General features: G+C 35.3%; 1 protein-coding gene across 1 annotated transcript in view; it reads left to right on the top strand.

Annotated features, from left to right (window-relative positions):
* The window catches only part of LOC136035573 (NAD(P) transhydrogenase, mitochondrial-like), a gene marked incomplete in the record, with an annotated part of 125,344 nt that overhangs the window by 73,701 nt on the left and 39,932 nt on the right, over positions 1 to 11,711 (top strand). The window contains 2 exon segments of the mRNA XM_065717448.1: positions 3,029 to 3,180; positions 4,011 to 4,275. Of these exon segments, the coding sequence (XP_065573520.1) occupies positions 3,029 to 3,180; positions 4,011 to 4,275 (417 nt within the window).

Genomic DNA, 11,711 nt, shown 5'->3' with positions numbered 1-11,711 from the left:
TGAGTACTGATTTGGGTAGAATTGTTTGGTCTTGAAATTATTGTTTGTCAGATTTTCAGTTATCTTAATCAGTCCCAATGATATGATTTCATGGATACGACATGGAATTACAGTGTCAACTCATACACCATCTAATTTGAGTTGCCTACCCTAGATTCAACGGTACCAATTAGGGTTCCATCGTAATAAAACTGATTTACAGAAAGTAAGACAAACTGGCCATTATTATACTAGATCATGTTCGTTTCTCTGCAAGTAAAAGCTTTTGGCAGCTATTAATGCATACCAGCCATAGAGCTTTTCTGACATTAGACATACGAAGAGTTAAAATGATATATTCTTTTTTGTTAGTGGACCGGAGAATTAATATTGTAATTTTTTATTTTTTTTTAATTCTGTTGTTTTATCATTTTTATCTTTTTATTTTAAATAACTAATTTTATTTGTGTATTTTAAATTTACTTTATTTACTTCATTATTCATTCTGATTTTACGTTATTTATTTAATTTTTGTTTGGTTTCTAATCTGAAGCAAAAAACTTAACTAAATTTACTTTCCCTCTTCTTCCCGGAAAAATTCCCTCCTACCCCCTTACCCCACCAAAAAAAAACAACAAAAGTTCCGGTAGTTTAATCTCGATTCTAGGGACTTGAGACAAAACAGGATAGTCTTAATGGAGTCAGCAGTGTCAGTTAAGGGGGGCATTTGCCGTAGGAGATGATCCGTGTGGATGGGTGCTATGGAAGGGGTAGGGAAGTTGGAGAAGTGTCTAAACAAGTACATTCAATTTTAGTTGATCAGAAAGTTGAGATGTGAGTGTGCCATGTCTGACTTTCTGAGTTTGTATTTTACGGTAAAAGAGACATGGGTAAAGGAGGTATATTTTATAATATATACTATGGGGAGGTGTGCATTATACCATGGGGAAAGGAAGTTTTATTTTTAGCTGCGTTTTCTAGAGACGATATTAAATAAATGATGTCTTGTAGAGAATAAGGTACTTGGGAAGGGTTACAATGAAGAGTTGTGGGATGTACGGAGATTAGGAGGAAAATATGTTGCATTTTCTGGGAACTGTGAAGGTTTAAGGGATCTGAGAAAGGATGTTTAGAGTGAGCGAGGGAAAAGCTGTGGGTGGGAGAATTGCTGGGAAGTGGGTCATTCATTCGCTTTGAAATTAGGTGCGGCTTATTCGCGTTGGCATGACACACTGTGAGGATGCTATATGATGATTTTGTTTATATTAGTGTTTTTGTATGGTGTTTTTCTTGTTACAATAATTTTGTTTCAATTTATTTTAGTAAGTCCTTTTAGTCGTTTTTTCTTTTGTGTTAATTTTTTTCCCTTTGTTTTTTTTTATCAAACATACTATATACTATAAAAAAAAGGTATAACATTAGAAAGTAACAACGGCAATCAAAGGGGTCAAATTAACCTTGACTGGGATGCCCACTTAATTGGATAATCTGTTTTGGCTTTTTTCTACAATCGGCCATGACTTTGACTTTTCTCACAACTATTCCCTTTTTTTTAATTCAAAAATCAACGGATTGCAATTTTTTTTATCAAACATACTATATACTAAATTATACACCTCCCCAAATATTTTTATGAGTGGGGTTCACTGACTTAAATATAAAATTTGTAACTTTTTTGTAAAAACCTGGCTGTATGCAGCCCGTATAAGGTATACGGGTGTATAATGCCTGTATGCACGGATACATAATAGGTATATAACCTACCAATGCTTTATGGTAGTTGGCTTTATCTTATTGTACCAAATATTTGCTTCTTTTTAGGCTTTAGCCTACCTTTTGTATGACGTAGACGTCAGCTTAGTTATAAATTGATTTACCTTTATTCTTTTTTTTTCTTGTTCCTAATTTTGCCTTACAGACATCTTCTTTTATACCGATGGAATATTCACGTTTTTGTTTCCTTATTTGTTTGTTATTTTTTAATTGCCTTAGTCTGATCTCTTTCCTAGAATTTTTTTATTCTTTTCAGCTTCACATCTTTTATTTGAAACACATATTTTCGTAATTGCTCTTTTGTCTATTTACTGCCTATATTTCTATAATTGTTAGTAAAAAAAACTAAAGGGAGCTCTTTCCGTGGCAAGGGGAGGGGGAGTAATTCCTCTTGGATGTTGTTGCTAGTCATCCTTCAACAATATTTGTATCTCCACTGAAGGGGGGAGGGGGTAATTTCTCTTGGATCTGCTGCTGGTTAGACCTCAAGATTGTCCGTATTCCCAATGAAGAGGGAGAGATAGTTTCTCTTTGATATGCTGCTGGTCAACCTTCAACGTTGGTCAACCTTCAACGTTATTGATATCTCCAGTTAAGGGGGAAGGGGGTAATGTCTCTTGGATCTGCTACTGGTCAGCCTTCAATATTTTCAGTATCTCAAGTGAAGGGGGAATTACTTTTCTTCTCAGCGAACAGGGGGTAATTCCTCCTCGATCCGCTGCTGATCAGACTTCTTCATTATCAATATTTCATATGAAGGGATAGGGACTCTGGATTTGATGCTGGTCAGGCTTCAGCATTATCCATGTCAAGTACGCCCAAGTTAATTGATCAAACCCCCATTGAATCTATTATTTGTGCATATGCGCATTCGTAAAGCGATAATGCTTGTCGGTTGTGCCGATCTCCATGCGATATGCTTTAGTATTTCCAGCCTGTGATGTTCACGAACGACGCTAACTGTAAGTTAACGTCGTTGTTATTATAGTGACTTAACTGTACTTAACAAATGTACTTATCAATAAATTGAAAAAAATCAGTTTTCACAAAATGTATAAAAAAAAACTTTAATATTCAAATTTTAATTGTGAGTACACAAAGGGCGATGGGAATTTTTCTCTGTTTTTCCTGTCATCGGCGCAGAGAGTACTACAAGAACGCTTCGCAATTTTTGAACCAATTTTTCATTGCAGATCTATAAGATAAATAATTAATCATGTTGAAATTTGATTGTGGTCCATTGCTTGCAGGGTTAATTTTACTTCATTTTTTCTAGGCGCTGATATGCCTGTAGTTATTACGGTGCTTAACAGCTATTCCGGTTGGGCCTTATGTGCTGAAGGGTTTATGCTCAACAATAACTTAATGACAATTGTTGGCGCTTTGATTGGATCTTCTGGAGCTATTTTATCTTACATTATGTGCAAGGTAAGATCTTTTTGGTAAGGCAAGGTAAGGCTCTTAAACTATGAATTTGGGCCTCACAAGCCTGCTTTGTTTGAAAAGGCTATGAAGGGCTTCTTTTTCACAACTTACGTATAAAGTTTTTAATGAGACTGCATTACAACATTCACGTTATGACAGCGGGGCTTACTATAACCTCTTGTTTAAGAAAATTCAGACCCTATCTGCTGGGTCGTAAGTTGATTATTGTCTCGGACCATAAGCCTTTATAATGGCTACTAAACGGTAGTGGATAATTCTGGCGAGTGCAAATGCCATTAAAAAGATACAAATTTGAAATCGAACCCATTTGTGGAAGGTAAAATATTAATGCGTATGCTTTCAGTAAATTACTGTAACAGACAGTAAATACTATATAGAAGTAGGGGATAGTGTTGAGAGTCTTGCTCTGGTCATGGTTCTCCTGAAAGTAGTAGGCGTAAATTTGGCCCTACTGCTGTTTGGCCCTACTAATTATTGCACTGTAATCGAAATTGCATTTACTGATGTAATTTAGAAGTTACTGAACTTTCGGAAGTAGTCGAAAAAGGACTCACAAAATTAGATATTTTATGTAACCGACGAAAAAGCTGATGAGTTGAAGAAACAGTTAATAATACATAAAAAACATTAGTAACGAGATAGGACACTTCATGTTTGATGGCTAGATAGATATTCTATTTTAGGTATCTAATTCACAATATAAGAAAAATAAAACTAAACATGTTGCCAGTACTATTTAAGACTATAATTGGGAAAAGGCGGAAAAGAGACAAAGATATATCCGTTGAGATATCATAAACTCTTTTTTCCAGGCTATGAATCGATCGCTTCCGAATGTAATCCTCGGTGGCTATGGGACAAGTTCAACTGGCGGTGGTAAGCCCATGGAAATCACTGGAACACACACTGAAGTAAATTCTGAAGGAACTGTGGAAATGATTGCCAATTCCAAAAACATAATCATTGTTCCTGGCTATGGCCTCTGCGTTGCCAAGGCCCAATACCCAATTGCTGAAATGGTGAATTTGCTTCGTTCTAAAGGAAAGAATGTACGATTTGGTATTCATCCTGTTGCTGGTGAGTTATTTCTTTTTTGTGGTATTTCATAATTTTTTAATCTGGTAATTGTCTTTCGAATATATTTAAGTGACTTGTGTTGTGTTTAAATAGTTTTCATATTTATATTATTTTTCGATCATATATTTGCTATAGTGTAAACCTGTCTTCGATTCCCGAGTATGTCAATGCTATAGAAACCCATTTTTTTTACTTTTTGTGACTATTCCATGATTCAGTTTCTTTTTTGAATAAATCCGCAAGTCCTAGAGGGGTACTTTTCCCGGGCGCAGAAATTTTATAGGTGCAAAATAATAGTTTTGGATAATAATAGTTTTGGCAAAATAATACCAAAATAGGTGTAATTGTTTTGTAATTTTTCAAAATTTAATTTTTATTAAATAAAGTAGAAGGTGCAGTTAATAAATGAAAAGAATTGATAAATTATTAATTAATTAATAAAATAAAGATAAATTAAAAATAATCAAATAGTGACAATTAAAATAGTAAATAAATTAAAAAATAATGAAAAACCAAATTATTCATTGATGAATAAATTGAAAGTAATTTTGTTTATACATTTTTTTTATTTGGCCTGAAAGTTTTGTGGGAGACACGGGGGGAGGGGGAGAAAGGCGCTAATCAAGATTTTACCCCAGGTGTAAGAGAGGCCGGAACCGCTACTGGGCTTTGGCTAGACTTTGCTGAATTTCGGCAGATTAGCTTTGGTAGATCGTTTTTCATGCTCGATGTTCTTAGAACATCGAAAATGTTCCAACATACTTCGTGTTCAACGATGGTGCATGAAATTCAAGTAGTCTAAAACTATTTCAGGGGGTGTGTAAATTCACATACAGAAAAGCCCAAGTGGATTTTCAAGTTGTAGAGCTCGGGATGTTGTCCTAGTTCATATCTACTGTCTACCTAGCTCAAATCTGTAATTGGCTATTATCCATAAATCTAGAAGAACAATTTTTTTATATATAGTTTTTTTTTTAGTTTTTTTCCTTTTTTAGTTTTTTTATTTTTTATTATTTTTTTTATTTTCTTTTTTTATAGTTCTTTTCTTTTTTTTAGTTTTTTTTTTAACTTAAAAGAAAAATAGTAGCAACGTTGCGGCTATTCTGGACGACGCAGAGCTATGTCATTTTTGGATCGGATTGATGCCAGAATCAATCTTATTAGAAACGTTTTACCAGTACCTTCTGGCGCATCCAAGAAGAAGATTTCTCCAACTTGGTTATCGATACAATGGATTATCTGATCATAAATGCCTTTTTGTTCAGACGTTAACTTAGAAATATTTGTTTTTATGTCAATAGATTAATCGTGTTGTAACTTTGTTCACGATCCCCATATGCTTGAGAAGTTTATTTGCCATACATAAGCACAAATCTTCAATCATAACTAAAGTGCAGTAATAAATTTCTGTTATAATGTCCAAGGTCATATCTGACCTCTCTGACCGCATTCGGTGGAGTATATTCTCAGCCTTTGCGATTTGTATTTCTCCCATAACTCTGTAGGAGATGAAGGAGAGCAAGTTGTCAATATGATTCCAAACAATTAAAATAGTAAATAAATTAAAAAATAATGAAAAACCAAATTATTCATTGATGAATAAATTGAAAGTAATTGTGTTTATACATTTTTTTTATTTGGCCTGAAAGTTTTGTGGGAGACACGGGGGGAGGGGAGAAAGGCGCTAATCAAGATTTTACCCCAGGTGTAAGAGAGGCCGGAACCGCTACTGGGCTTTGGCTAGACTTTGCTGGATTTCGGCAGATTAGCTTTGGTAGATCGTTTTTCATGCTCGGTGTTCTTAGAACATCGAACATGTTCCAACATACTTCGTGTTCAACGATGGTGCATGACATTCAAGTAGTCTAAAACTATCTCAGGGGGTGTGTAAATTCACATACAGAAAAGCCCAAGTGGATTTTCAAGTTGTAGAGCTCGGGATGTTGTCCTAGTTCATATCTACTGTCTACCTAGCTCAAATCTGTAATTGTCTATTATCCATAAATCTAGAAGAACAATTTTTTTATATATAAAATTTTCTATTACATATATTATAAAAATAAAAATAAAAAATATTATTATGTATATTTTTTGTTTTTTATTTTTTTATATTTTTTTTCTTTTTTTCAGTTTTTTAGTTTTTTTTTTTAGTTTTTTTTTAGTTTTTTTCCTTTTTTAGTTTTTTTATTTTTTTTATTATTATTTTTTCTTTTCTTTTTTTATAGCTCTTTTCTTTTTTTCTTTTTTTTTTTAGTTTTTTTTAACTTAAAAGAAAAATAGTAGCAACGTTGCGGCTATTCTGGACGACGCAGAGCTATGTCATTTTTGGATCGGATTGATGCCAGAATCAATCTTATAAGAAACATTTTACCAGTACCTTCTGGCGCATCCAAGAAGAAGATTTCTCCAACTTGGTTATCGATACAATGGATTATCTGATCATAAATGCCTTTTTGTTCAGACGTTAACTTAGAAATATTTGTTTTTATGTCAATAGATTAATCGTGTTGTAACTTTGTTCACGATCCCCATATGCCTGAGAAGTTTATTTGCCATACATAAGCACAAATCTTCAATCATAACTAAAGTGCAGTAATAAATTTCTGTTATAATGTCCAAGGTCATATCTGACCTCTCTGACCGCATTCGGTGGAGTATATTCTCAGCCTTTGCGATTTGTATTTCTCCTATAACTCTGTAGGAGATGAAGGAGAGCAAGTTGTCAATATGATTCCAAACAATGCACGAATTTGACTTGGAGTTGACGTTTCGCAGCTTCATTGATGCGATTATCCCAGTGTTCGTCGTTCTCCAATAAATACAGAGCTTGGCATGCACTACGATAAATGTCATGTATAGTCCTGTTTACAGTTCTCAAATGCTCAAAGGAAATCGGGCCGGGTACATTAACCAAAAGCAGGCGGGGAAAGAAGCATTCATCTTCATTCGGGTGAATGGTGTAGAGTCTTCCTATCGTGGTTTTTTTTGAAACCACGATAAGATGCTAGGTTGGCCGTCGGCTGACTCACCCCGTTTTCGACGTTCAAATGATTTGTTGTTAGCATTCCGCGTGTAATACGTAGGCACTTCAAAATTCAGCAGTTTTTTTTTCAAAGAATCATTTTGACATAACGTGAAGAAAGCAATTGACGTTGTAGCCGGTGGATTTAGGGCTCTTTGTTGCATGTTGGCATCCGAGAAATAAACACGTTGACCATTCTGTAAATGTACCGCTAAGTGAACAACAGCTGGACTTCGTTCATGTACTGGAAATGAAAGAATTCGCCACACAGTTTCATTACTGCTTATGTATCTCCGAGGCTGATATTGTACTACTTCATCGATATCACTGATTTCGGACTGCAAGCCAAAAACAGCCATGTCGCTGCCTTTGTTGATGTATTTACATATGGTTTTGATTGCCTTTACGGATTTACAATATTCCACGTTTATGTGCACATTATATGTTTTCAATAATAAAGGTGAATATGGGAAAACCTACTGGTTGTCTACTTTGATGTAATGGTTACGCGACTTTATGATTGCTGATTTACCGCCGTCTTCGGTAGACCTTCTTCTATATAAAGGGTATCCATCATTGCCGGTAATTGTGTTATGTACTAAAAGCCGAGGATATTACTTTGTGCACCTTCCTCTGTCCATGCATGTTGAATTTTCATTCAGTTCTCCGCAAGGTCCATGTATCATATTTTTACCACAATGTCATGTAAGCCCCTATTGACATCGACATCAGGTATTTCAGTGGAAATGACATCGTCAATTTTATTAGAAGCAATTTTATTATGTAACCATATTAACATATGTGCGTGTGGCAATCCTCGCTTTTGCCATTTCACTGAATACAAGCAGCATCGCACTGGCCCAAACTCTTTAAGTTTTACTATGAAATTTATCAGTGATTTCAACTTTTGCCGGAAGACATGTCTATGAGCCGGCGATTTTCCAGGAAGTAAAAGCTGCTGTATCTCGTCCCAAGATGGATTACATGTAAATGTAATAAATAAATATGGACGACCATAGAGACGAACATACGCAATAGCATCTTGAGCATATTCATGCATATGACGGGGACTGTCAGCATATGACGAAGGTAAAATCGTTAATCTTCCAACTTTAGTGGTATTACCTTCATTTACAACTGGATCTCGCCAATGAATGTATTGTTCAGAGCGGAGCTTGGTCTGATTCAGACAGATGAATATATAATTCTCTTCATCTCGACGAATCATTATTCTATAGCCGTAATAGTTCATTGCGCTGCATTTCTTGTCCATTGCTTTGTTAGTGGCTGGATTTATCAATTTAATATTAAAACGATAACCGTCGACTCCATCCCAAAAAAGGATAGGATATTTTAGGGCATCGTAGCATCGATGAGTTTCAGCAATTCTTGTCAACTGAATGTATCACCTATGACGAATAATATTTCGAGGTAAAAACTGGACACCGACCATAACGATTGCCACTTCGTTGATAGCTGGAGCACTGTATCTACGCACATGTTCGCCAGTATGCGTTTTGTCAGCGAAAAGAACGATTCTATGCGTATTAGTAGGCCTCAAATCGATTGCTGTTTTGAACAGACGCACTAAATTATTATTTTTGTGGAAAAGATGTTGCAACTGGGAAACGATAGTCCTGCTCTATGATAAATTTGCCCTCTTACTTTAAAAGTAGGCACAAAATGACCTTGATCTTCGATTTGGGACCCAAACGATGTCATTTGGAAACATGAGTTATATTTCCTGATGTTTAATAAAAACGCTTCGATTTAGACGTATACCCAATAAGCAAAGTTTTCAATGGCTCTGGTGGTGCAGCCAGTTGAGGAAGCTTAACTTTTCCTGAGGCGTAACCCATTTTTTCACCATTAAATTTCAAGGCCTTGCAATAAGGACAAATTTCAGACATAGTCCCGATTTGAATATCTTGACTCGAGCTATAATCGTCGGAAGGGCAGTACTTGAATGCCAGTCGATTATACACGCATTGCTTTTGTAATACAGCGACACGCCTTCTCTTCTTACTATCTTAGTCGTAAGCCTGGTATTGCGTTGCTCTGGTAGTTCGCCGACACGTCTTCTTTTTTTAATTTCTCTTTCAGCATCAAGTCTGGTTTCGCGTTGCTCTGGTAGTTCCTCGACAATCATTCTTTTTTTACTTTCTCTATGAGCTGCAAGCCTGGTTTCGCGTTGTTCTGGTAGTTCCTCGACACGCCTTCTTTTTTTACTTTCTCTTTCAGCATCAAGCCTGGTTTCGCGTTGCTCTCGTGGTTCCTCGATATACCTTCGGTTTCTACTATATCTGTCAGCCGCAAGCCTGGTTTCGCGTAGCTCTGGTAGTTCCTCGGCACGCATTCTTTTTTACTTTCTCTATCAGCTGCAAGTCTGATTTTGCATTGCTCTCGTGGTTCGTCGACACGCCTTCGTTGACGTAAATTGCATATTTCTAATATTTTGCAATGGAAAATTGCATATTCCAGGCCGCAAGCCTGGTTTTGCGTTGCTTCAGTGTTTCGTCCTGGTGTTCAATTTTTGGTAACATTCTAGGATAATTTCTTTTTGGCTTTAATTGACACTTGGACAAATTTTCTTTGAGCAGCAAGCATTCCAAACTTCAACAATTTCTAATAAACTTCAAACTTTTGGTTTTCTGTTTTAAGGTTATCGAATTGCTTCAATCCATTGTCAAAATATATTGAAATATTTGTGCAATTACCAGTTTTTTACATTTTAAGCAATTTAATAAAATTTAAAAAGAGCCTCAATTTTTTTTTTGAATACTTATTATTAAAAAAAAAGTATTATTGAATACTTGATGAAAAAGAATTCCTCGCATTCCCAGGATTCCAACGGATCTGCCTTTTCAATTTAAAAGATTGCAATGCTCAAGAGTCGGTAAACCGGACAATCTATTTATATGCACAGACAATGGAACAACGAAGAATGTTGTATATCCATAAGTTTTAACTGTCTACGGTTAGAACATAAGGGACAATGAAAATCCATATACAGAAGCCTGCTGCATGCCATGCTGGGGCCCGGTGGCGAAAGCTAGTCTATATACATAAAAATAAGTTGTATGTCCGTCTGTTACACTATCTCTACCGTTACACGTTATTACCGTTATAAAAGAAAAAACTAAGAAATACTAAAAACAAAAAAAAAACAAAAAAACTGAAAAAGCTAAAAAAGAAAAAAGTGTAAAGAAGAAAAAACTTAAAAAAGAAAAAATAACTAAAAAGAAAAAAAAGAAAAAACTAAAAAAGAAAATAACTAAAAAAATAAGAAACTAAGAAAAGAAAAAGAAAAAAACTAAAAAAGAAAAAAAACTAAAAAAAAGAAATACCAAGAAAGGTGAAAAAACTAAAAAATAAAGAAGAAAAAGAAAACGAAAAAAGAGGAAAAAAAATAAAGTGTCAAAACTGACAATGATAGCGATGATGATTGGGCTTGGGATTTTGACTTGGTTAAGGTCATCAATGCCTACCAGATTTTAGTTAAAAAATAAAGGTTCGGCGATATGAATTTCATAGTGACGAAAGACAGGCCAAGGTAAAACAAACCAAACAACTTGAAAGTGATACCGGTGATAAAAAAAAAAACGATATTGAAAGGACTATCGTTTCCCAGTTGCAACATCTTTTCCACAAAAATAATAATTTAGTGCTTCTGTTCAAAACAGCAATCGAATTGATGCCTACTGATTCGTAACTATCAACGAAGTGGCAATCGTTATGGTCGGTGATCAGTTCTTACCTCGAGATAATATTCTTTATAGGCGAAACAATCAGTTGACAAGTATTGCTTAAACTCATCGATGCTACGATGCCCTACAATATCCTATCATTTTTTGGGATGGAGCCGACGGCTATCACTTTAATATTAAATTGATAAATCCAGCCACAAACAAAGAAATGGATAAGAAATGCAGCGCAATGAATTATTATGCCTATAGATTAATGATTCGTCATTTATTACATTTACATATAATCCATCTTGGGATTAGATACAACAGCTTTTACATCCTGGACAATCACCGGTTCATAGACATGACATTACAGCCCGTGTCTTAAGGCAAAAGTTGCTCTCCTTCCACCGAATACGGCTGGAAAGGTCAGATATGACCTTGGACTTTACAACAGAAATTTATAACTGCACTTTAATTATGATTGAAGATTTGTGCTTATCTATTGCAAACAAACTTCTCAAGCATATGGGAATGCCTTTCCTATTCGTACTGCTTCTATTTCTATATGTGTAGAATGGGATCGTGAACAAAGTTACAACACAATTGATCTATTTTTGTATGCTACAGACCGGGACACCGGGACACAAGGAATATAATGGCGACCGAGACACTCAAAGAGAAATTACAGACCAGGACACCGGGACACAAATGACAAGCGGGACGCA

This window comes from Artemia franciscana, chromosome 14, assembly GCF_032884065.1.
Source record: "Artemia franciscana chromosome 14, ASM3288406v1, whole genome shotgun sequence".
NCBI lineage: Eukaryota > Metazoa > Arthropoda > Branchiopoda > Anostraca > Artemiidae > Artemia > Artemia franciscana.
Note: the sequence above shows the minus strand (reverse complement) of the source record. Positions and strands in the feature narration are given on the sequence as shown.